General features: G+C 40.0%; 1 protein-coding gene across 1 annotated transcript in view; it reads right to left on the reverse strand.

The window, feature by feature from the left end:
• Window positions 1-6,310: 6,310 nt before the first annotated feature.
• SENP7 (SUMO1/sentrin specific peptidase 7) overlaps window positions 6,311-26,358 on the reverse strand; it is a 43,761-nt gene continuing 23,713 nt past the window's right edge. Inside the window, exons 12-23 of the mRNA XM_010143197.1 lie at window positions 25,605-25,778; window positions 23,022-23,284; window positions 21,879-22,012; window positions 20,577-20,693; window positions 19,816-19,935; window positions 17,552-17,644; window positions 16,523-16,734; window positions 16,042-16,094; window positions 15,577-15,614; window positions 15,287-15,355; window positions 12,947-13,097; window positions 6,311-6,448 (exon numbers count right to left, since the gene is read on the reverse strand). Coding sequence (XP_010141499.1) covers window positions 6,311-6,448; window positions 12,947-13,097; window positions 15,287-15,355; window positions 15,577-15,614; window positions 16,042-16,094; window positions 16,523-16,734; window positions 17,552-17,644; window positions 19,816-19,935; window positions 20,577-20,693; window positions 21,879-22,012; window positions 23,022-23,284; window positions 25,605-25,778 — 1,562 coding nt within the window. The remainder of the gene's footprint in view (window positions 6,449-12,946; window positions 13,098-15,286; window positions 15,356-15,576; window positions 15,615-16,041; window positions 16,095-16,522; window positions 16,735-17,551; window positions 17,645-19,815; window positions 19,936-20,576; window positions 20,694-21,878; window positions 22,013-23,021; window positions 23,285-25,604; window positions 25,779-26,358) is intronic.

Below are 26,358 nucleotides of genomic sequence, written 5' to 3' on the forward strand. Positions count from 1 at the left end.
GGCAAAAGCCAAATCTTTACCCAAACTGACATACCTTCAGAACCCGTAAGCAGAAGACGGAACCACACTTTTTAAAGAATTAATACAAAATTATTAAAGAAAAAAGCACCAAGTAAAAAACTCATGCGTGTTTAATGTCTCTCAAAGTTGGAAAAACTTGCTTCCTGTAGCTACATTCAACACTCAAAACACAGATGTACAGTAACACCTCCTGGAAATCACTCGAAGTATTACCCTGATACCACGGCACAGATCTGACAAAGTATTTCTCTATATTAATCCCCTTTATTATAATTAAAGCAGAGAGATATTTTTATTTCTACACACTGTCATAGATAAACTTTGAAAACAAGAATGTAAGATTTCTGCATTACCTGCAAGTATTTGAAGATCGCCTTTAATCACTCCCAAAACCGGAAGGCAAAGAAAGATTTTCCAAATTAAACCAAACATACTTAGTTGCGTAAAAAAAAAAGAAACAAAACAAACCTATGCAAGAAAAAAAGAAAATCCCTTTTAGCAAGAGCTGTTGACTTTAAGGTATCCTTGAACCAACCAAGAGCATTGCTCTTCTTGACAATATCTTCACTTCATGTATAATTATCTTTGGAAAAAAATGTTAGGTAAAAAAAGTCAACCAAGACATCCTGGTAATGTTCTTTTCAAAGACAGTATTCCGCTTTGGTGAAGAAACAAGAAAAGGTGAAGGAAGTAAACTCCTTGGAGCTAGCAGATGGACTGAGACAATTTTTTAATTTTAATCTGGCCAGCTAAGCTCTTTACCAGAGCTTGTCATACCATTAACAGACAGTCCAAACAAGGACAGCACCCTTCACATTTAATCAACCACGTTTCTTCATTGGCCTTTCAATTTTTGCCTGTTTTTAAAAATCAATGCTGAGCACGACACATCAGAGGAAGCACGCTAGTCTCCAGTGGAAGGTCTCAGTACATTTTGTCTTGTGGTTGCACAAATACACGTATCTAAAAATGCACTGACTTGCTTTAAGCACAGATGGATACGTAAGGTAACGCCAAAGCAGGTGTTCATAGGACTGTTTGTTCTGGTGACAGCCCTGCTGCCTAAGTCTGTGCCAAAGGAGAAAATCTTGTGCTGTCACCGCACTGTCCCTTGCATCTGGGAAGCGGCGCTTCCTCCAAAGATAAAGCCAGGGCATGTCGTGATTCTTTCATCTCTGCTCAGGTATTATCTGACATGAGCAGTGGGAACAAATGGGTACAGATATCTGAAGAGATGATCAGCTAAGAAGAACTGCAGGAAGGACAGAGTGCAAGAAAGCAGCCACACGCTCAGCTTCCCGTCTCTCCAGGGTCAGCTCATTGTGGAAACGTGTACAGACGCTATCCTGCAATGGCAGACTGCATTCAGACCACTGCAAAAACCCCATCAGGGCTGTCTGCTGGGTGGCGTTACTCAGGACCGGCTGGTTACTGCGTTCAGATCAATCTGAGCAAACCGCTGATTTGTCTGAAGTGACTATTTTTGGTAGTGGTTTTGTGTAAATGTTCCAAAGCTGGATTCCCAAGGCTTCCCATGACTGCAGAGCTTTTGCACAGAGCTCCTTAGGTATACAGTGCTGACTCCTCTCTCCTGGCTGCTCTGCTGAACTCCCAGCAATTCAGGCAATACCGATAAGCCCCAATATTACACAGACCACTTGCAGGAATCGAATAAAACCACCTTTGTTTTTAGGCTCCCTCTTTTGACATCCAACAGACTCTAGTTGATATTTTCCAGAAACATTTTTCCTACTTTTTTTTCTTTTTTCCTCCCCACAAAACCACTCAGCTGCTCCAACCTTCCCAAACAGTTTTTGTAGAATCATTTTGCACCTGTCAAACCAGCACTGTTCACCTAGGCTGGCTTTGTCAGCTAAATACAATACTTGCAGCATCATCAATTGTGGTACACTACGATGGAGCTATAAATTGAACAGTCCTGATAACACAAGGCACAAGAATAACATTGCACTGGTGACCATAAGCTGTTTTGAAGCTCTATTCAGTATCTCTAGGTAGACAGAGCAAGTTCCAAGGAGAGCTTGAGTACCTTTATTAGGGTCCTGGATTCAATGAGACAAACCAGCCTTTTTTTTTTTTAATCCTTTGCAGAGACTGGCGCTGTCAATGTCATGAATGTTTTTTGCTTGCACTACCCTGCAAAAACGCAGCTCAATGCAGATCAGAAATACTATATATGCATATAAAGGCAAAGGCTAACTTACCTCAAGAATGTGTGATGACAGCTTCGGAGGAAATTCACAGAATTCATGTGCTTCAGTAAGAGTATGAAACCTAGTTAGAAGTTCTCCTGGAGAATCTTCAGATTTACAGCATTATGGCTCTTTTCCTCAGCAAAGCACTCCTAGACGCTCAGAACATCAACAGTATAAAAACTACCCACTTTTTATCTGTTAAAAAGTGTTTTCTGTGGTATGGCTGTCAGCCACATGGGTTAAAACCAAGACTATAAATTGTTTTGTGACTGGACCGCAGCAACTGACTTTATGGCATTCGACAAGATTCAACAACAAAATCCCCAATCAGTTTAGCTGAGACAATTAGGTTAGACAAAATCTTTTCACTCGTTCAGTTTCTGAGGTTGCTGTTGCTAAGCATTTCACCATTACCACTCTCTGCTTCTGCTCCTGGAGAGTTGTCAGGTGAACCACCTCCCAAGAATAAGCAAGGTCTGAGGCTGTTTAGGCCTTCCAGCTGAGGAAATTCAAATGACCATAACCCATCATACTGCCACCTCTTCCATCATGTAGTAAAGTATTCGGAGCAGAAAAATCAGAAAGTGAGGTCAAGTCAATTAATCCAACGCTTCGCTATCTACTCTGTCCATGTAATATAAACCTATTCTCAGCATTTCTTTTTCTGAACTGTTGATAATTATCTTTTACCTTGTTCAACAAAGACAGTCCCTGTGCCCATGCTTCATCTTTGAACAGTGTCTCCAACTTCAGTTTGGTTGGAGAGGACCGTTGTTGTTGGTCTTAAGCAGTCATTAATGGAAACATTTTCAATCCTGAGACCTTTCAAGTCTCACTCTACAATTCCTGCTTTTCCATCTAGAAACCAGAGGGGTTTTTTGGGGGGGGGAGGGATGAGGAGGTGGTGGTGAGATGTCAGAAACAATATTCTGCTTCCCTGTCAGTCAAGATAAAAGCATGGCTTTTTGGTTTTTAATTATTTTGTAAGGTGTAGTACTTACTGAGTACTGCAAGCTCATTTCAGGGTGAAATTCTAGGAGGTGAGTCCCACAAAAGCACAGATGGACTCTAACCAATCTATGCCAAAGGTAAAACACAGCAGTCCACAGAAACTTTTAAAAAAGCACACTTGCAGATGCATGACTCATTTCTCCAGTTCTTGATGAAAACTAGGGGTGGGGTTTTTTATTTTTTTCCCAGAACATTTAATTCCTACAAGTTAATTCTCTTCCACCTTTCTTGTGTCATGCTTGCCAACAGTACCTTAAAATCATCTCCATGTCTCCAGATTTCTTCACGGAAGCCAGTTTCTGGTACCACCAGAATGCAGCAGTTTCTTTTAAGGAAACTGATAGCTTTGAGTAAAAATCATTGCCCTAAAACCAAAATTAGTGTAGGGTAAATAGCCTTACAAAGATTGGTTTCCTTTGAACTAACATGCAACTCCCACCATTTCAGTTAAACAGGGATTAATACAGGAAACGGAGATGCAGACATGCAAAAAGGACCCCGAGTCAGTTCAGTACCTCACATATGCTAGAAGTTACCTCTGGGGAGCTCCAGCAACTGAAAAGAAAATCACAAAGGTACCTGGAGTGTTAACTTTTTCCATAGGCACTTCCCAGCATTCACCACACGTTCGTTAAATGCAAATGGCTGGAATGGGGTGGGTTGTGGCTGGTGGTCCCAGGCAGTTCTCAGGCTAGCACTCAGGCTGTCAAGACTGTTAGCCTAACTAGCAAAAACAAATGTAAGGCTTCTGAGTCAAAAAAGCAGCCTTGCTTGCCGCAAGAAGCTGTGAACTAGCTGCATGCCTTTATAAGGACTGTATAACCAACAAGCACTTTGATACAAATTTGGGTTAAAAGACAACATGCTGGGTATATACCTTAAAAGCAGTAAGATGATCTATACATAGCTCACTGGCTGTTTGTGGCTGCTGGGAAAGAATGGTAACAACCACATGCAGCAGCTTCTGAAGATAATTTTAATATCAAATGCATTGGCATTCTCATAGCACGTATCTTAAAAATCTACAAATGCAATGCTTTCATGTTATAAAACCAATTTAGAAAAGTTTATACATGAGTTTTGCTTTTAAATATATATAAACCAGTTGATCTAAAAAAGAACAAATTAAGATAAAAATTAACTTTACCATAAGAAAAAGCTCAAACTATTTTTTGTAAGGGAACACTGAAATTACTCACCAATTAAAAAGGTGTAGAGAAAGGGCACACATTTCTGCACTTCATCTTTCATCTATCTTACAATAAATACACAGATTATCCCTACAAGTAATGCTGATGTGATTTAGGTGATAAAAGCCACAAAAACTCTGGGATGAGAGGAAAATATGGGGGGATGGGGGGGTGGGGCAGGCAGTGCTAAACTACAGAATTAAAGTAGAAACAAAGACAAAAAACATACAGTAATTGCACTAGGCTGCTCACAGCTATTCAGAAGGTAACTGTGCTCAGCAAATTATTTTGTTTTAAAATTGCTTCCCTTTTCCAGGAAGAATGCCTCCTGGTTTGAGAGACAATAGGGGGTTTTTTTTGTTTTGGTTTTTCTTTTACTACTGTACAGAACTTGAATTAATAAGTGGATTTTCCAAATGCTAGGTTTCAGAGTTGTCTGGAGGGAAGGGGCCCTGAGAATTCAGCAGTGCAATGCTATGAGAATGTTCACATCTTTGGGTTGTTCTCCATTTTTATTTTAACTCTCTAGCCTACTTCCACCTTTAAGAGCTCTGATTTTGTACGTATGTTTATGAGACAGGTTGTTTTGATGGTTATTTGACATGGTCCTTTCTGAAGGACATGATGACACTTGAGTTCACTTACAGTGGGGATCAGGAGAAAGCATTCTCTTTAAACGGTCACCTTCTATCATGCACTAACTACTGAAAACAGTGCGCACATGTCACAATATTACTAAAGTTTTATGCGACCACTGTTTGAGAAAAAACTACGTAACTATATATTAACACAATTATAAACTTGTCCTAGTCTATCAAATCAAGTCCAAGTTCATACACTCGGATATACAGTAGGCATCTCAATTCTCCTGAGCGAAGTATAAATCTGGTTCTTCTTATATGCAAATTACGTATCTTAAAGACACATTATATATAACATATTAATAAAAATGGCCTTATTTTACAGTAAAACACCTCAAAGTCATTTTGAGATTGTTAAGCCACAACTGGCTTGCCTTTCTAATGCAAGTGATGCCAAAAGATTTGCAGGAATAACTCCCTAAAATTATGTGAATGAGATTAAAAATCTACTGCCTACATGGATTGTATTGGCATTTGAAAGCAAGCTTTCTTTTAAAAAATGGTAAGAAAAAATTCATTAAAAATACTTAAAAAAAATCCACTCTCAACTTTAAAAGATTTCAGTGGTCACTCCAGCAAATGTCTTCCATTCATGGAAAGAAGTTTTCATTACGCTAATGCTAGGGAGGGGGAAAAAAACCCAAACAAACATCAAAACTCAGCAGCCTCAAATCGTGGCAGAATTTTCTGACACATGTAGACTACTTCTGTATATTACCAGAAACAAACCAAAAAAAACATCTCTAAAGAGAGTCATTATTAGATCCTTAAACTAGAACAATACATAGTATTCATTATCTCTGTACGAGCTGCAAAATCAAAAGACACAGTATTGTGTCAAAATCCTGTCTTCAGGCCAGATTCCTACCATTATCATCCACGTTTATACAGAATTGGCTCCAAAAGACGAAAACAGTTTTACATCTTTGTAGCATGTATCTGTATGCAGCTTTCATATTCCAAGCAAAGAATCAACTGGCAATCCATATGTATTAGCTTTAACTTACACTTTTATCTACAACCTTCTCCTTTCCTGCTCACAACTGCATTCTATGATGACACAACCCAAATGAGAAACAAATATTTAAATAAATACACACTGAACAAATGAAGTATTTCTTGAGTGTTTTTTTTTTTCTTCCTTGCAAGGCAGAAAGATCTCAAACGCTGCTAAGCAGAGTTCCAGTTACTTTATACAGCAACATTCTTTGACAGGTCTGGCTTAGATTTATTAGCTGCTGCTGCCACTATGCTGTTGAAAGTGCAATTGCAAGATCAAGTCTCGAATTTCTTCTCTTTTGCTTCTGATCAGCTGACGAGGGAACCACTTCTCCAGATGCAGTGGCTGTTCAAAGTTAACTATAGGATTCTGGAAACAGAAAAACAAGTATTTACAGCATGAATTTCTTAAAGCAACCTTCAAAAAGAATTTCAAACCGTTCCATTACTGCTGAGATCAAGGAGGCACAAACAAGTTCCCATGAAAGAGATAGGCTTCAAAGTCAAATTTCAGTTCCTCCAAAGTAATCAAACACACACACATACAGTTACCACAAGCTACTCATGGTAAAGATACATCAGCATAAGTGCACGTTCAAGGCAGATTCCATGCATTCTGATACAACTAGACACACTCTTGACATCTAACAAGGGACAGATGCACCAGTCACAAAACACTCATGTACAATCACACCACAGGGAAGGATCAAGCATAGAGCGGTTAAGGATGCTGAGGTTTTGCTGCCTCAGGCATGTGCTTTTCTGTCATGAGCTGGTCTGTCTGATAGAATACAACACAGAAGCAAGAACACTGCTGGCAGTGTTAGCAGGACATGAGAGGGACAGCATTCGGAATGAGAGATGGCAGCAAACTGAAATGGCTGAGAAATGCTGGCAGCTTTAGCAGTAAGACAGTAACATCACATCTGATTTGCCAAAGTCAATTTTCTTTCCTCTCTTTCCTTCTTCATTTTTTTGACATTCTCCTATTTCTCTTTCTCCTATTTCTCTTTCTCCTTCCTTTGAATAAAGTAGAATATAATAAACTGAAAAAGCAAAAGTGAAATACTTTGCTTGTAGACTACATGACTTGTAGTCTATAAGCCCTGGTATGTTTAGGACAAATTACAACCACCTTGTCCCAGCCTTGCTTCTACAAGCAGAATATGACCCCACTGTTAGAGAACAGGAAGTTCAAAAGCATTGGTAAAGAATTTCATTTTCTACCTGCATGAGAACTCCACCCATCTATCACAGAATGACTGAGGATTGAAGGAACTTCTGTAGGTCATCTGATCCAACCCTCTTCTCGAGCACTGCCACCTAGAGCCAGTTGCCAGGACCACGTCCAGACAACTTTTGAACATCATAGCAAACTACCAGCACTTGATCACCCTCACAGTGGAGAGAAAAAAAACCCACCAAAACAAAAAACCAAAAACCCAAACCCCACACATTTCCTTACGTTCAGAGGGGTCTGTCCATTTTTCACCAATTCACATATTCACAAATACCTTTCAGGTATTTGTACACACTGATAGGATCCCCCCGGCTGAGCCTTCTCTCAACCTTTTCTCATAGGAGAAATACTCCAGCACCTTAATCATCTTTGCGACCCTTTGGTGGACTGTCTCCAATAGCACTATCTCTCTCTCATACTGTAGAGACCAGAACAGACTGGACACAGCACTGAGGGAGGGGAAGAATCACCTCCCTCAACCTGCTGGTATCATTCATCCTAATATAGACCAGGATACTGCTATTTCCTTTGCCACAAGGACGTGCCTCTGGTGCATGTTCAACTTGGTGTCCAGCAGGACCCTTAGGTCCTTTTCTGCAAAGCTGCTTTCCATCTTGGTGACTCCCAGCATATATATTGGTGCCTGAGGCTGTTACTCCCTGGGTGCAGGACTCTACACTTCTTGTTGAACTTCAAGAGGTTCCTGTCAGCTTGTTCTCCAGCATCTCAAGATACCTCTAGATGGCACCACGACCTTCTGGTGTATCAGCCACTTCTCCCAGTTTCGCATCATCTGTGAACATGCTGAGGGTGCACTGTGCCCTAACACCCAGATCATTAATGAAGATGTTAAACAGGACTGAACTCAGCTGCTAGTTACCAGCTTCCAACTAGTCTGCCATTGATCACCACCGTTGGACCCATCCAGTCACCCAGTTTTCAATCCAACAAACTGTCTGAACTGGCTGTTCATCCAGCCCATATTCCATCAGCTTCTCTACAATAATCTTAAGGCACACAGAGTCAAAGGTCTTGCTGAAGACCAGGTAGACAATATCCACTGCTCTCCCCTCATCTAACAAGCCAGTCATTTCAACATAAAAGGTTATCACGTTGGTCAAGCACAACTCCCTCCCCACCTTTGTAAATCCATGCTGACTACTCTCAATCCCCTTGTTTTTCACATGTCTAGAAATTGTTTACAGGATTAGGTGCTCCATCTCCACTAAAAAAGCCAGTCATTTCAACATAAAAGGTTATCACGTTGGTCAAGCACAACTCCCTCCCCACCTTTGTAAATCCATGCTGACTACTCTCAATCCCCTTGTTTTTCACATGTCTAGAAATTGTTTACAGGATTAGGTGCTCCATCATGTTCCCAGCGATCAAGGTGAGTTGCTGTTCCCAGGGATCATGATCTCCACCATGTTCCCAGGGATCAAGGTGAGTCTTTGCTCCCCAGGTCCTTCCTTTTCTGCCTTTTCTGAAGGCAGAAACATGAAAGAACATTGCAGAAAAATGAAGCAACATTTGCTTTCATATAATGATAGAATGTTTTGGGTTGGAACCAATCCCCCTGCAGTGAGAAGGGACACGACCAACTAGATAAGGTTGCCCTGACCTTGAATGTTTCCAGAGATGAGGCTTCTACCACCTTCTCTGAGCAAACTGTGCCAGTGTTTCACTATCCTCAGTGTAAAAAACATCCTTCCTTTTACCTAGTCTAAATCTCCCCTTTCAGTTTTAAACCATCACCCCTTGTCCTGTCACAACAGGCCTTGCTAAAAATTCTGTCCCCATCTTTCTTGTAGTACTTTAAGTCTCCCCAGAGCCTTCTCTTCTACAGACTGAACAACCCCAACTCTCTCAGCCTGTCCTCAGAGCAGAGGTGCTCCAGACTTCAGATCATTTTCATGGCCCTCCTCTGGATCCTTTCCAACAGGCTAATGTCCTTCTGCTAAGGACTCCAAAGATGCATGTAGTATGCTCTGGTGAGGTCTTGCCAGAGCGGAGTAAAGCAGCAGAATCACTTCCCTCAACCCACCGGCCAAGGGACACGACCAACTAGATAAGGTTGCCCTGACCTTGAATGTTTCCAGAGATGAGGCTTCTACCACCTTCTCTGAGCAAACTGTGCCAGTGTTTCACTATCCTCAGTGTAAAAAACATCCTTCCTTTTACCTAGTCTAAATCTCCCCTTTCAGTTTTAAACCATCACCCCTTGTCCTGTCACAACAGGCCTTGCTAAAAATTCTGTCCCCATCTTTCTTGTAGTACTTTAAGTCTCCCCAGAGCCTTCTCTTCTACAGACTGAACAACCCCAACTCTCTCAGCCTGTCCTCAGAGCAGAGGTGCTCCAGACTTCAGATCATTTTCATGGCCCTCCTCTGGATCCTTTCCAACAGGCTAATGTCCTTCTGCTAAGGACTCCAAAGATGCATGTAGTATGCTCTGGTGAGGTCTTGCCAGAGCGGAGTAAAGCAGCAGAATCACTTCCCTCAACCCACCGGCCACACTTCTTCTGATGCAGCCTAGGATACAGTTGGCTTTCTGGGCTATGAGTGCACATTTGCAGTCCACGTCCAGCTTTTCAACCACCAGTACCCCCAAGTCCTTCTTCACAGGGCTGCTTCAAATTCTATCATCCCTCAACCTGTACTGAAACAGGTGGTTGCCTTGACCCAGATGCAGGACCTTGCACTTGGCCTTGTTGAACGTCATGAGCTTTACACGGGCCCACTCTCAAGATTGTCCAGGTCCCTCTGGATGGCATTCCATCCCTCAGGCATGTCAACTGTACCACTCAGCTTGGTGTCACCTGCAAGCTTGCTGATGGTACACTTGATCCCACTGTCTGGGAAGATACTAAACCACACTGGTCACAGTACAGACTCCTGAGGGACACCACTTGTCATTGATCTCCATCTGGATATCAAGCCATTGACCACTACCCTCTGGATGTGACCATCCAACCACAATTCGTTATCTACCAAACAGTCCACCCACCAAATCCATCTCTCTCCAGTTTAAAAAAGGATGTTGCACGGGACCATGTCAAAGGTTTTACAGAAGTCCAGATAGCTAACATCCATAGCTCTTCCTTTGCCCACTAATGTAGTCACTGTTATAGAAGGCCACTAGGTTGGTCAGTCAGGATTTACCCCTGCTGAAGCCATGCTGGCTGTCTCAAATCACCTCCCTGTCCCCCATGTGCCTTAGCATAGCTTCTAGGAGGGACTGTTCCATGATCTTTCCAGGCCCAGAGACAAGGCTGACAAGATCGGTAGTTCCCAGGCTCCTCCTTTCCATCCTCTTTAAAAATGGTGCAATGTTTCCCTTCTTCCAGTCACCAGGGATTTCACCTGACTGACAGGACTTTTCAAGTATCATGGGGAGTGACTTGGCAACTGCATCAGCCCATTCCCTCAGCACTCTGGGATGCAGCATGTTAGGTCCCATAGTCATGTACGTACAGGTTCCTCAGGTGGTCATGAATCCAATCATCTCTTACAGTGGGAGGGACTTTGCTCTCCTGATCCCTGTCTAGCAGTCCATCCACATTTCTTCCACTCCTCTCCTGACTACCACAATCATTCACAGATTATCAAGAGTGGTCTCACAATGATATCAGCCAGCAAAATCAGCACTCATGGGAGCATCTCTCCAGGCTCACAGACTTATGAATGTCCAGTTTAAGTATTCCCTAGTGTGATCCTCTTCCAGCAGGGGTACGTCTTGCTTGCTCCAGTCTTTTCCCCAGTCTCTAGGGCCTGGGACTCCTGAACACCAGACTTGTTAGCAAAGAGTGAGATGAAGAAGGCATTCAGAAGCTCAGTCTTTTCCATGTCCTGTGTCACCACGGCCCCTGCACCATTCAGCAGTCAATACACATTTCTAGTTTTCCTTTTGCTGCTTACGTAATTACAGATGCCCTTCTTGTTCCATTTGACATACCTCACTAGACTAAACTCTAGCTGGGTTTGGCTTTCTGAATTACATCTCTGCATGCTTGGACAGTGCCTCTATTTTCCTCCCAGGTTACCTGTCCCTAGTTCTGTCTTGTGTGTTTCTTTTTTATGTTTGAGTTTGCCAGGAACTGCTTCCTCTACCCATGCAGGCCACCTGGCATCTTTGCTTGATTTCCTGCTTGTTTGAATTAACAGTTCCTTGCCTTGGAGATAGAGTTCTTTGAATATGAACCAGTCTTCTTGGACCTCTTTTCCCTCCAGGGTCTCATGCCATGGAACTCTTCCAAGCAGATCCCTGAAGAGGCCAAGGTCCAGGCTTGTGATTTTGGTTTTTTCCTAGCTCCTTCCTCTCATGATCCTGAACTGCACTATCTTACAGTTACTGCAGCCAAGGCTGGTTTTGACCTTTATATCCCCAACCAGACCTTCCTTTCTTATGAGTATGTCGTCCAGCAGAGCACCTCTCCCTGGCTCCTCTATCACTTGGGTCAGGAAGCTGTCATTGATGGTCTCTAGGAACCTCCTGGATTACTTACATCCTTCTCTGTTGTCCTTCCAGCAGATGTCAGGGTGGTTAAAGTCCCCCACCAGGCATCAGTGTCTATGAATGCGAGGCTGCTTCTAGCTGTGCACAGAAGGCCTCATCCACTTGTTCTTCCTGATTAGATGGCCTACCGCAGATGCCGAGTACTACATCACCCATATTAGTCTGCTATTTAATCACCACCCAGAGACTCTCAGTTGGCTCCTCAACCAACCCTAGGCAGAGCTCCATGCCCTCCAGCTATTCTCTCATATCAAGGGTAACCCTTACCTTCTTGTCTTCCTAGGCTACCTTTCCTAAAGAGCCTGTATCTATCCATCACAGCACCCCAGTCATGTGAGCTATCCCACCACATCCCCGTGACCTCAACAAGATCACAGCCCTGCAACTGTACACAGATCTCCAATTCCTCACATTTATTCCCCACACCACATGCATTACTGTACACATGCCTTGGAATGGCAATCTGTTCTACTACAGAGGAAAAAGCTGTCCACTGCCCAAGGCCCGACACAAGGCCTTCCATGCACAGGACTCTCAGACAGAACATATAAGCATCAAACAAGCAGAGCCATTCAAAGGACAGAGCAAGAGGACACCTGCAGATGTTTAAAGGTATGTGTTGTACAGGAAAGCCAGGCTCCCTTAGCTCTGTGCATTTCCTTTTAATGATTTGTCCTTCCCCCCAACTCCCCCCTGCAGAAACTTCTGCCAGCAGAGCCACTCGAAGGCCAACACAGAAGTTGACCAAAGTTTTAGAGGCTACAAGAGATGCACAGAAAAGATGCCTTTGTAACATCTGTAGGCCAGAAATGTGTATACTAAATAAACTCCAAATACATCCAAATAGTTAGGGATATTGAATGTGTCGATGTAAAATCAACATTCAACTACAAGGTCAGAAATGTGTGCCAACACAGATGAGAAACTGTCTGTGCTCCAGATACAAAGACCCCTGACACTACTCAAAGAACAGGTTTTATCTTCTCTTCCTCAAATGGCTTTGACACTTCTGAGGCTGAGCATCACAGGCTTTTTCTCTCTGGCTATTTCTCTCAAAGTTTTCTGGGGTTTAAGGTAATTTCGGGGAAAGGGGAAGGTAGTTTCCATTTTCACCTGAAAGAAGCTTTCCACATACTGCAGCAAATAGACCCCACAATCACTGCTGTTATCTTGTTTAGGCACTCTGGGATGCAGGTCAATCATTGTTAATTTATTGAATTCTCGATGTGTCTTTCGTTTAGCTTCCCATTCTACTTCAAGGTACCTACAAACAAAAGTAAATGGATTAAGTACTCAACTCACAAGATCAATGCATTTTGGGATACTATGCAATATTGATCCGGAGCTGGCCAAAAAGCTAAAATAGCTTTAACTAATTTCTTCTAAAGAATCTATCAAAGAAATTCATACAAAGAACAACATGATTTCCACTATCCAATACTCTGTCACACTCAGAGGCATCTCTACCACATCATATGCAATATACAAACCAGAAAGATGCATGATACTATTTTAAAATGGTTATTTTTGTTGACCTTCTTCAAGCTATTAGGATACCAGTACATTTAGAAACCTTAACTAAAGGAAGAACTCAAGTAATCTTCCTTGGCTATCACACAGATTTTTCCTGGATTCATCGTAAGAGGTTAGCAGTGGTTTTTTAACCTAAGCAAACCATTAAAAAAATCCTTAGAATTCACTGTGCCAACAACCTCAGTTACAATTGCACCAATATAACCCTTGCAACCTACTAGCGTATGAAGTACACAAAGATTTGTTAAAACCTTTAAGGGATCACTTCTTTAATAATGATTTATTATTATGATTTATCAGGCTTTTCTGTTGTTGTTGTGCTTCAGTAGCAACTCACTGACCCCACATTCTGGGCTGGCCACTGATTTTGAAGATGGGATTAAAAGCACAAGGGTCTGATTTTCAAGAGCAACTGTTAACTGCTGACTTCAGTCAGAGCTGCAAAGGCTCAGGGCTTGTGAAAAATCAAACGTAAGGTCTGATTTTAGGGAGTTAAAAATACATACATTAAGTCAGACCTTGTGTTTGACTTCTGAAAGCCCCAAGTCTTTGCAATTCTGAGAATAAAAATAGATATAAAACACCCAAAAGAGTTTTTGGGGAATATGACAACTGTGAAAAGAAGGCAAATATGAAAAAATTCAAAGATGAAGACAGTTCAGTGAAGTGCATTCCCTAGAAGACGCAAGAACCTATGACTGTAGACTTTGTAATTAATTTGTTTGAGCCTGGCCACTGCCCAAAACACAATAAAAATCAGCTCAAGGAAAGCAGAGGTCACAGAACCCCTGCATCAATTTCCTTAAACTTTTGCTTTCAGGATATAACAGCAAACTGAAGGAGTAAGGGAAGTCTGGGAAGCAGACCTCTACCTCACAACTCCATAAATCACCTCTTTCTTTTCTGACTTTTCATTATACCTCTCTGAACTCCAGGAAACCAGCCTCTCTGGAATTTCAATCCCAGGAGCAGCTCAAAGCACAGAGCACTAAGTTAATACATTCCACAGAGATTAATAATATTAACAACGGTAATAACTGCTATTTCATTCTTCCTCCCAAGACATGGTGGGAAGACCTCTATATCTAGGGAAAAGACTGTTTCACAAAAATTTCTGATTCTCATTTAGCCTTACTTAGTATTTTGAAGAATTTACTTTTATAAGGATGACGTAATATTTGGCTTACAGATTTTTATTCCTTTCAGTTAAATGAATACAGAGAACAAAAAGAATAATTCTGTTTAGCTTCAAATATTTGATTTTAGCAACTTTTTAAAAAGTTGTTGATAGATTTTCAAGTCATTAGGAGTGTGTGAAAGTACTAAAAGTTTGAAGACATTCTCTCAATACTTATCATGTAAAAGATTGAATGTATTTTTAGTCTCACTTGTCAAAGCCAATAGTATCATTCCAATATGACTACATTGTTACATCAAGATTTTAGACAGCCTTCAGCCTAGTTTCTATTTTTTTTGCACTTAGACAAGACTAGATTTGACACTAATTCAGTAAGCCCCATAAAAAAATTAGATCAGCCCTTTGGAAAATGAATTATTGAAATTTCAAAGTGTTCGTTTTAAAGAATCTGTTTTTCTACCCATAAAAACACCCTCCATTGCTGAACTGGAAGGGATTAAAAAAACCAAAACCCCCTCTTCTTTTAATTCGGTGGTTTTGTTTTTGGTTTTTTTTCAATTTCAAAAAGACTGTCCACTTCACAATTTTTGCATTATATCTGGGCTGCAGAACAAAGACAGGCTTTTCACACAAGCTTCTGTATTACTTATACAATTTTCTTTGTTGTGACACCAGTTTTCTTTGGCATTAGAAATGTATGCCTTTAAAGAGAAAAGTATTTTGAACTTCGCAATATGACCAGCAGCATCTCTTGCTAGTACACAGAAACTGTAGTTACTTACTCTCTCAAAACCTGAGCTGTCTTCTGCATGGAATCAGCTTTCAAGGAATCTAAGATGAGTATACAAGGCCTGTACACAAAAAAACCAAACATACAAATAATTTTAGCCTTTTATTAGCAACACTAATGAAGAAAATATTTTGTTTCAGTACAGTTTAACAAGAGCATCAATATCTAAACAAATGTGGAAAAAAGTCCCTTCAGCCGTGGCTTTATGAAAATAACTGAACTACTAAAGAATTTCTTACTATAATTTAATGATACAATATTGGTATGAAAACAGAAACATACCTTTTACAAATCTGCCTTTCGGAATTACTTAGGGAGATCTGGGAGAAGAGAAAATAAAAGTAACCTTAGAAAAATACAATTGCAAACCCAAATGTCAAAGGTAAGGCCAGAGAGGTTCCCATTTCAGAAAGGGAGAAACTGATAAATACTTTTTTAAAAAGTAGGCAAAGGAGGACTTCAGCGTAATTCAAAGCGCCTTGCACAAGCTGCAGGCCATATAAACATCACAGAATTGTAGAATAACATAATGTTTGGGTTGCAAGAGACCTTTAAAGGCCATCTAGCCCAACTCCCCTGCAATAAGCAGGGACATCTTTAACTACATCAGGTTGCTCAGAGCCCCAACCAACTTGACCATCAACAGCTACTGTGAAAAAGATTGATACAAAATCACTTGGTCAAGTCTCAGAGCCTTCAGAAATAGAGTAATATGTATTTCCTCTGTCAGTACAAAAAGGCACTTACCTTAGAAATACCCGAATCCAGGACAGAAGCAGAAGGAGGAATTTCACTGCCATCTAGTATAAAAGAACAAATTAAGAAGTTTTACGAAAGTATTTCCTAACTGAAATATTAATTTTCAGATTCATTATTATTAGTATTAAAAATATGATAGTGAAGTATAAACTCATTTTGCTTCCTTTCTGAATGTTTAAACAGAGGAGTTACTGAGGGCCTTTCTTGCTAATAAAATTCTTACTGAAATCCAAGAACTCTCCACTCATGATGGGATCTGAGCCACTGATTTTACATGTACCTTTCAGTGTTTTCCCGAGCTGCAGTCAACAAGAACACAGCGCGGTCCTTGCTATGCGTGGTAATATTAAAACATACTACATAATCTTGACATGAAAGATACGTTTAAGACATCGTATCCCTCCTTCAAGGATTAAGACAGTATTGGAATTGTATATGGCTTGACATAACTTCCTTCTAGATTACCTACCTCTTGAGAATAAATTTCTGTCAGCATCCATTTCTTCCTCATCCTTGCAGTTACCAGGAAAGGCCAACACTGAGCCAGTTCTAGCCTGTTCACTCTCTGACTGAAGTGGAGACTGTTGAGGCTGACGATATAATGAATTCTGATGGGGACACTCCTCATACACAGGTTCTTCTAACCAAGGAAAACAGATAACTGCAATGTACCAATGAGACCTGTCCAGCAGTGGGGAGAAGGGGGAGAAAACATCAAAACTGTAAAACATTTGGTTCTGAAAAGGAAATGAAAAGTTCATGTAACATCGAGAGCTCACAGACAACTGTTCTGTAACACATAACCATCATTGTCATGTTCCTTTACAGCATCTCATGCTAATCCTCTCACTTGTTTTTTTATTTTGCACTGTGGCGTAACTGCAAAAATAAGTATCAATTCATTTAAGGAAGAAAAACCAACAAAACCACCACAGCAATTTGAGTGTCTCACCACCCATCCCACACTATCAAAAAAAAGAAAATCATCTGTGATGATGAACTCAGTTCTGAATACAGCCAAGATATGGCACCCCTCTGGCCTCATCTCTTTCTGCAGCTGTTCTGAGTATGTTACTCCAATGAATATTCAGATTTATTGGAGTTTCCATGTGCAGGTCAGTTATTTAACCAGACCAAGGGACAGACCATGGAAGTACTACTCCTGATCCCTTAGTGTGAGTTCCTGTGACTTTATAGAAATATTACTTAAGTGCATAGGAATCATCACAATGACACAAAAATTTTTTGAAAAATACATAAATACATTTTGTTTCAGCAAAACAAAAAACAAAGATGCAAAGTTCACTGAAGACATCTAAATAAGAAGTTTAACTTTCAAAGATACTTCAGAATTACTCATTCCACACCTGTTACTACTTCAAAGTCTAGTATGTTCATTTCCAGTGATCCAAGCTTACAGCCATAAATATTTATTACATAACTTTCAAATATTTATATCTTAAATAACAGAAAAGGTCTCTAAAACACATAAACTTACTTCTCATTCACAGGCACAAAGATATAATCTTTACTGAAGATGTTTATATGACGAGTCCATGTTCTTACTCTTCTGTGTCTTCTCTGTGCCGCTCTGCAGAAACCAAATGACAAATTTTGTTTGGATTTGTTCTTTAATTAAAGCAATGTATAGGGATCACTAGTACTACATCTTTCCAATTTCTCAAAGGGTTTTACATTTACTCTTGAAATTTTCCACAATAGTGGAAAAAAGAAAAACAAACCAGCATACCATTAAGCCCAAGTGACTAACAAGCCACTTCCAAACTATCTTAAATTATTCTAGTAAAAAATCATCCATATACTTGAAAAGATTTCTTGCAGTTGTTTTTCCATGAATTATTATTTACTACACTAAATGCAAAAATCTCATCTAAACTCCAGCCAGTATAAAAACAGATTTATAGCAATTTGCAAACATCCATGAATTGAACTTCACACTACCACTTCTGAAGGCCTGGCCAGACAATCTTATCTTTTGGAGGAAAAAGCTAAGTACCTTGCATAAGGTCATGCAACACACCTGCAGCAAAGTCAAAACTGAAACACATTCCCTCCAGTCCTGAGCTTTGAAATACTGGAGCACATTTCTTTTCCAGTCCTACAGACATAAAGCATGAGGACAGGAAACTAGGAGAATAAGAAAGATTTGAGAAGAAGCCTTTAGATTTTCCACTTTTAGTTTGCGGAAGTTGAAATAGAAACCAACGACTCATAGACCTTAGCTCCAATACGATCCGAAAGCAAAATTCAGGAGACAACCCTATTACCATTCTGATTCTATCCTAATCTGGGATCAAGAAATATAACTTCAGTGTAGGAGGAACAGGAGGAAAAGAGGTGAGAAATGGAAAAAAGGTGCCATGGGACTCCGCATGGACCAGCATTAAGGGAAGATTTGCTGCAAATTTCCTCTGCTACCTGCCTTCCTCTTTTAAGATCCCAGTGCTTCTAGAGTCACGTTTGCAACTTGGGAAAGCACTTATAGAAGCAGCTTGCTCCATCTACTGCCTAAGCAGCATGAAGAAAGGGAAGCAAAGGGTCTTCAAGTTAAAGTAGCTACATCACCTGAGATTAATTTCATTTACAACAGCAGAGTCTCCAATTTTCCACTATCCATTTATCCGAAAATCCCCACAGAAACAAACAAAACCCAAACCACCTATAATCACCAGGTAAGTATCTAAGCCCAAATAAGTAAGTAGAATTTCCAAAGCTATCTCCTGCTCCTGATGCAGAGCAGCTACAGTCCTTGAAATACAGTGAATTAAGAGTGCCATTCCAGCTCCCCAAGAAGGTTATGGTCTTGTAAAAATGAATCTAGGCACAACAGCATTCTTAACACGGTAATTTTGTCTCCGCCTCAGAACATTCAGGGTCTGAAGACAGTAAAAGGATGGAAGACATTCTGTCAAGCACAGCTCCTTGAATTTTTGAGACGTCTTTGAGAATATTACAGAAGTCACATTTTTTCCCTTTAACACACAGTCAGTTCTGGGTGAAAGCTAACATAAACAATATGGTACACCTCTCTGAGCAGGTGGCCTTGTTTGCCAGTAGAATGAAAAACCTGGGGACTTAATGGATAACAGAAGAAAAATCACTTCAGAGAGAAACAGATATACTGAATGATGAAAATAGGATAAACGTTGCTGGCAGATCATCACTGTAAGTGAAGTGGCAGGGCTCTCAAACATCAGTGTTGAGAAGGAACATAAAGTATGCTAGGGATGGTCCTACCCTTTATAGTCTTCACTGGAAACAAAAAGTGATACAGCATTCTTAAGCTGTTAGATACCTTTTTTGTGAAACTCTCTAATTCCAGTGTGCTAAAGTGTTGAAAAACAAATGTGTAAACCTAGTGCGTAAGAAAATTTTCTTACTAAAAATTTAGTCAATAACTTGTTACCAATATATAAAATGAAATACATGGTAAATCTAAAAATATTTTTTGGAGTGCAATTTCTTAAAATTATGCATGACTTGCAAAACACTGAGTTCATAATAAAAAGACAGAAATACAAAAATAACTGTCTGTCGTAAAGATTCAGATAGTTGGAGACAGGTGAAAACCTTTTCAATCATATTCAGGAAAACACCAGTATGCTTAAATTATGAGTTACAACATTTAACCACTAATCCTTTGGAGAACACTGATTACTATTTTATGTCCTTATTAGGAAAAGGTCTGCAGAACTTACAACAGCTTGTTTCTGATAATAACGGCATCTAAAATGAACTTACGAAACTTTGAGATCCCTCTCAGAGTTTTTTTCTGTCCTGGTCAGGCACTTATAGAAGAAACTGCTAAAAATGTGTGTACGGTCAGCAAGATGTTTTGGCGCCTTCTCCAACAACAGGTATCTAGCAAAGAAAGAAAGAAAGAAAGACATTATTATATTCCTCTTCTACAAAGTACCATTACTGATTAAAAAGAACAATTATTTTAATGACTTATTATACTCAGGTTATGCTTCCTGTCAGTTGCCTGGTTCTGGAAAACTTGCTTTCACTAGCAACTTTAGCAGGATGGCACGATGCAAGAGATCCAAGCACAATTTCCTCAAGTATTATCTATGTTCCTTTCTGCAGGAGCTATGCATCAGAAGAGTTCCTGAACTCTTGCACAGAATAGCAGAGCATGCTCCACTTCATGCACACTTGGTAAATAATCTGCTAGAACAGACCCTCTACTTTGTTTAACTGCCTGCCTAAAACTCCTCGGGACTTTCTGTTCTGTGAGCTTGTCAAGAGGCTTTTGTTTCCCAGCTATTCTGGATTATATCACAGCCCTTTAGAGGGACATGAAGAATGAAATTGAAACAGATGAAAATGAAACTCCTAAGAATACACAAAAAGCTTTAAAAAAATCTCCAACTTACAAATTCATCATGCTATTACTTCTGAAATTGTTTTATCATATTTAGTGACCAACATTTACAGTAACATTCAAGTCCAGATCAGGTGTCAGAAAGAAGGGTACAATTAAGGATGTGATTACTTACTTAAGGTAGAAATCAATGATGACATCATTGAGAAACTCTCCATATTCTAAGCACTCTAGGTCTTCTCTTGTGACTCCCAGCCCTCCTTTTGCAGGTGGGGGTGGATAAACAATTAAACTAGAAAACACAAATCACATTATAACAGTAACAGACTTCATTCTTCTTAGTATGACTATTCAACATGTAGATTTTCTAGAAAACCCATTAAAACTGGAGTTCTCAAAACCACTAACTCAAAAGTCCTTTACCATTTCTTCCTCCAATAGTTGTGTTACGAAAGAAATACGCACCCCAATGCACACTGAAACTTTGAGAAAAACTTTTGAAATGGAGCTTATTTTTTATCTTCATCTTGGTTTTCTATTTTTAATAAACGTAATTGACAAACAACTACATAAAATGGGGACATATTCTCAAGTAGTATGAATGAATAATAATTTTCTATCCATTAAGACTCCAATAAGGACTTCCACATTTCCAAGCAGGAAACTTGGGTTTACATGCCACGCAGCACTACAAGTGGTTTGAAACTGCCCAAGGTACCTCTATCACTAGTATTTAAAAAGCTCTAGATAAGCAATACAGTTGTTAAACCGGAATCATGGACTGAGCATTTTTGCTGTTGCAGAAACAAAACCAACTACTACACTGCCAGTAAAAATAATGATGAAAAAAGGCAAGAGTTCTTCAGAGCAATTTACTTCACTCATGTTTGCTGTACTAGAAGTATGAGGAGTAGCAGACTAGCGCAGACAGAACTAAAGCACGTCAGTGCTCTCCTAGTACCTTGCTGCATTGCACATTTGTGTGTTCTTATTTTCTAACGTCTTTTGTCAACCAAGCTCCTGTACTAACTAGCAAATTGTATGACAAACTAGTTACTGAGTGTGACAGAACAATGAAATGAGACGTTGTTTAGATTTAAAAAAAGGCTCAGCTTAAGTTTGCCATAGTTTTGCTGTGATACGGACTTAGATGGGCATGAGGCCTCACAAAGGCCGTAAGGTCCCTACCCTCCCATTGATGCATCCATACAAGCCTGCAGTCACAGTTTACGTATTCTCTAATTTCTGTGAGATTTTCTGTCATCCTGTAACACATCCATCTTGTCTATTAACTATTAGGATACGAACAGGAATAACTACATTCCTACTTTATGAAATTTTAGATTTCTAGAGCATCTTTCACACACCACACTCAAATCAGCTCAAGGATGGTAGTTAAGCCACAGCTTTTATTCCAGCAATTTGTTTATTCAATTTGTTTTATTTTCACCTTCTTTTTTATATGAAATATACTTACTTCGTAACTGCTCCAGTTTCTTTTACTTCTTTCCATTCATCATTCAGTGCAGAGAACAAAGAGATAGAATAGCAACCACTACTCTGCTTATTTGCAATGGCATACCTAGGCCTGGCCACTTCTGGTTTTGATTCCTACCAGAAAAAATTCAAACAATAACAATAGTAAAAAGCACTATACAGCTCAATATGTAGAAGAGAACACTCAAAGACCAAGCCCAAAGCCCACAGGGGTACCCTACATCTCTGAAAACGAATCTTGCTGGAGAGCAGAAGTGTAAACATCAGTATTTAGGCAAACTTGCCACTGCTCAGATAATAAAAATGTCCCTTTTAAAATTATGACAGGTCTTCATCTGTTCATAACCTCTCTCTAAAACTGTTTAAGCATTATTCAGCCAACTGACACAGCACTGATTCTGGAGAAGAAACAGGACCTGAAAGGATGGAGACAAGTATCAGACTGTCTTACTAGGAGCTATGAATGCTTGCAAGTTTTGAAAATCTAGTTCTTAATTTGCCTAAAAATTACACAGATTTGAACTGGCTGGCTCAATTTTTCAGTTTCCAATTTCATCTGTTGTCTCTGTTTTTTACTGATGGGAACAAACATATATAATTTCTGAAGTGACAACGATGTGGGGTTGGGTTGAGGTATTTATGCCTCAGTGGAGGTGTATTTACACACTAACTTGCACAGTCCCATCTCCCCAACAGCCTTAGGAATCATTTAGCATTTCAAGCTGTGGAGCCCACACAAGAATGTCTACAGACGTCGGTGAAGAGCAAGATACTCTGCTGCACCTTTCACTTCCAGCTCAACTGAAAAACAGCTCCATCACTCATTACTTTGTTAACTCCCAACTTGCTGCCCTGGAGACACAAGGGAAGGAAACCCCTGAGGTTCTAGGCACTGGCAACCATAAGTCATCCTAAAGCTCAGTATTTGCCACTTATCGATGAGGTCTTTACACTATCTCTCTGCGGGACAAACTAGAAATCTTACTTCATTGTAAGAGAGGAATAACAAAATGTGAGTCTTTTTTTTTGAGCTATGGATTAAGAAAGGCAGCTGATCTAAAATTTACTAGAATGTATGAATGCCAACAGGTGGTGATAAATCAAGCAACACCCACACACTAACCTGAACTGCAGGTTTACAAGCATCCGAGGTATTTTCTTTTGGCATACATTGCTTTAGTAGATCCTTACTGTAACTCAGAAAAGAGCTCTCTTCAGGAGAAAGGTCCTTAAACAAGGGTAATGCTTGCTTCAAAGACATAACCTCAGAGAGATCTGGTGCTCTGTTCTTCTTGCTCACAATTGTAATGAATTCAGTCAGCCTGTCTTCTTCCCATTCTGTGAGTGGTTTGGACAGTTCAAGAAATACAAATTCACTAGATTTGGCTGGAAAAAGGAGAGAATGGATAGTATTAACTATTAGGTTATGTGATAAAAAACTTGTCTGCATACCCACAAAGGAACATAACGAGGCAATGGTAGCAGTGGGAGTCCAAATAATGCCCTGCCACGTTCATCAAAGCAACCATCAGCCCAAAGGCCCACCTTCACAAGCCCAGAGCAGCAAAGAGGCACGATAGAAGGTAGGAACCCTAATTAAGGACTGGGAGAAGACGATACCCTGTCTGGCCCTTCCCATGGCTGTCCCAGGCAATCCTCAGCCCCAGAGTCCAGACCTGAAACCCATCAAGACGAGTCAGTGCCAGAGCACCTTTTGGACTGAGGAAGGGTTGCTGCTAAGGTATAAGGCACACATGATGGGATGCAGGGGAAGAGCATTCTGAGATTGCACAGGACTTATTATCTGATGTTTAAGAGAAGAACCAAAGGCAGGAAAAGGGAGGCATTTAGGTGATTTGGGAAAATATAGGGCTAAGGACATAAAAAGGATCAGTTGCATCTAAATATTTTGCCGATCAATACACTTGTCTGGCCATGATCTGTGCATTGATAAACACAAACTGTCCCGTCTTCTTATTAAATTCCTTCCTAACTCTCTCCTGAGAGAGGGCCTCTCTATTCGACGTGTGTGTATGAGGATCTGAGTGCAGCAACTGGAGCGAGTACGTGCATGCAACTGAGCGTGGTTGCTAGCAAAGATCAAGCCAAGGTAGGTGAATATGTGAAGTATAATATGGGAGCCACGAGGGTGAGCATGTCCCTAAGGGACAGCTCCGGCTGCGAGACCGCCTATGAATCTCTAAGGATGAGAGCACAGGGGGTCAGCTATTAGGACCAGAGGAGTCCTGGACATGCATGCACATGATGGTGTGTACCAGGAACTGGCACTGGCCTCAGCAGCTTACATACCCAGGTGCCAGTGTTTGGGGATACTGGGAACCAGGGACAGCAACTGAGCAGACTGAGCGTCTGAGCCCAGCTGACAGAGGGATCCATCCTGCACATATACTTGTGTTATGTATTGTCTCGTCTCATTAGTGGCCCTCATCCTGCTTAGCCAAAAAGGGGAGCAGGATGAGGTTTTTGACGCTGTCTGTGTCCGCGTGAGTGCCGTGTGTCTGCATTATCTGTGTGGCCAGCTATGTATATAGGTGGTGTACATGTGTGCTTTGTATGCTCCACCTATTTGGACAACTTCAGCCTTGCCACTGTTGGACCTGGGGACATGGAGCTGCAGCAGCCTCACTCCTCTCAGGCTGTCAGATCCAGCACAATATATTTTCCTCTAATATTAACACACTAAGAAGGCAGAGCAGAATCATAGCAACCATTTCCACAATCTGTAAAACCATCACTGATTTGTTTTAACAAGTCTATATTTCAAAATATTTGAATTACTACATATTTTAAAAACATAAGATTCAAGCATAGAAATTTACTAACTGCTCCTGAAGGTTTCTCCTACAACAAGAATGTTTAAAAAGTCTCTCAGATTCTGCTCATTTCATTGGGAGCTCTGTCTACAGACACTACCACTAACGCTGATAAACTTACATCAAGTAAAGGTAACTCACTGTTAAAACTTCACTCAGTCTCTCACTTCAAACAACCTGCGCTTCTTATGTAAAGATAACATTACTTATAATTTTTCTTCATAGAGTGGTGGTACAGGGTAAACATACCACTGAATTTCACACAAGCAACTCTGATATAATAATTTTCGTAGACATCATATTGCAATGATTTTGCTAACGTAAAAACCTTGTGTGATTGTACCACTCTGAATATTCAGTTATACTGAGTTTTACAGCACTTCATGCTAGAAAAACAAAAAGAGGCAGTCCATAAGACTCTACAGGCTAAATAGCCCATTTGGCCCTTAGTGGAAATTTTCTCCAATAATAATGCAATGGCCCAATGCAGTCTTGTCAAAGATCAAATCAGCCTTTACCTGCCCAGCCTTTTGTCTAGCATATAGTGCTCAAGTAAGAACGCTTAAAATCCCATAAGGGAAAGATACTTCATAGACAAGCTTAATTGCAGAAGACCTCCTCACACACGTTTCAATTGAATTCTGTTACAAGGTCTTTTCATTAAGTAGTGGTGGTTTTGAATCACATTGTTAGATTTTCCTTCCAAATAAGAGTAAAGCAAGGCATTTTAGAAAAGCAAAACTAACCAACTTATCTTTAAAGAAAGATATAGGCTTCCTCAGTATTCTAGAAATATAACTGCAAAATAACCGCTTTTCTGACATGCCATATATTAGACCTTTAAATTAAATTTAAGGAAAGATATTACTCACATGGCTTGCTGATAACTAACTTTCCTAACTGGGTTTCAATCTTTTCTATGTAATCCACCGACAACCAAAGGAAAATTATCGCTGTTGAAGAACAGCCATCATCACTTTTCCACAAGCCAAACCTTCTCAGATCCAGAGTATCCACCGTCAGCTTAATATTCTTATTAAGAGCCACTGTAGAAAACAGAATTTAAGCTAGTCATATCTTTCACAGCCATGGATAAAGTAATATCTTTTACAGTAATTGCATGCTAAGATGTTAGTATGATCAGAGTGTATTAAAAAGGTACATGTAGATTTTATTCCTAGCATTACATAAAATGTTGAAAATTTAATGCTTACATCAGTTACAAACTACGTAAAACATAGTTACCAAATTATAACACCAAAAGCTAAACATTTAAATGGAGGACTCAGTGGGAAAAAAAAAAACCAAACTATTTTTGCTCAGAATAACCACAGTTAATAGCTACAAATATAGGAAAAAATCCCTGCAAATCATTAACTTATTTTGCTTTTAGTCAATCCAATTCAGAACTGCTCACAAACCTTCTTCTACAAGATACAAAAACCACACATCTTTGGAAAAAAGACTGAATGCAAATCTACAGTTACAGTCCTCTTAACTTTGGTCATACTTCTTTGTTTAAAAAAACTAAGGGTCTAAAACCCTAATCTGAAAAGACTAATGTTTCACCTCAAAAACACACATTGTTGTATTTATTATAGTTCAACACTTAACATATGCAGGAAT

Source organism: Buceros rhinoceros, unplaced genomic scaffold (genome assembly GCF_000710305.1).
Source record: "Buceros rhinoceros silvestris isolate BGI_N320 unplaced genomic scaffold, ASM71030v1 scaffold9209, whole genome shotgun sequence".
Classification (NCBI taxonomy): domain Eukaryota; kingdom Metazoa; phylum Chordata; class Aves; order Bucerotiformes; family Bucerotidae; genus Buceros; species Buceros rhinoceros.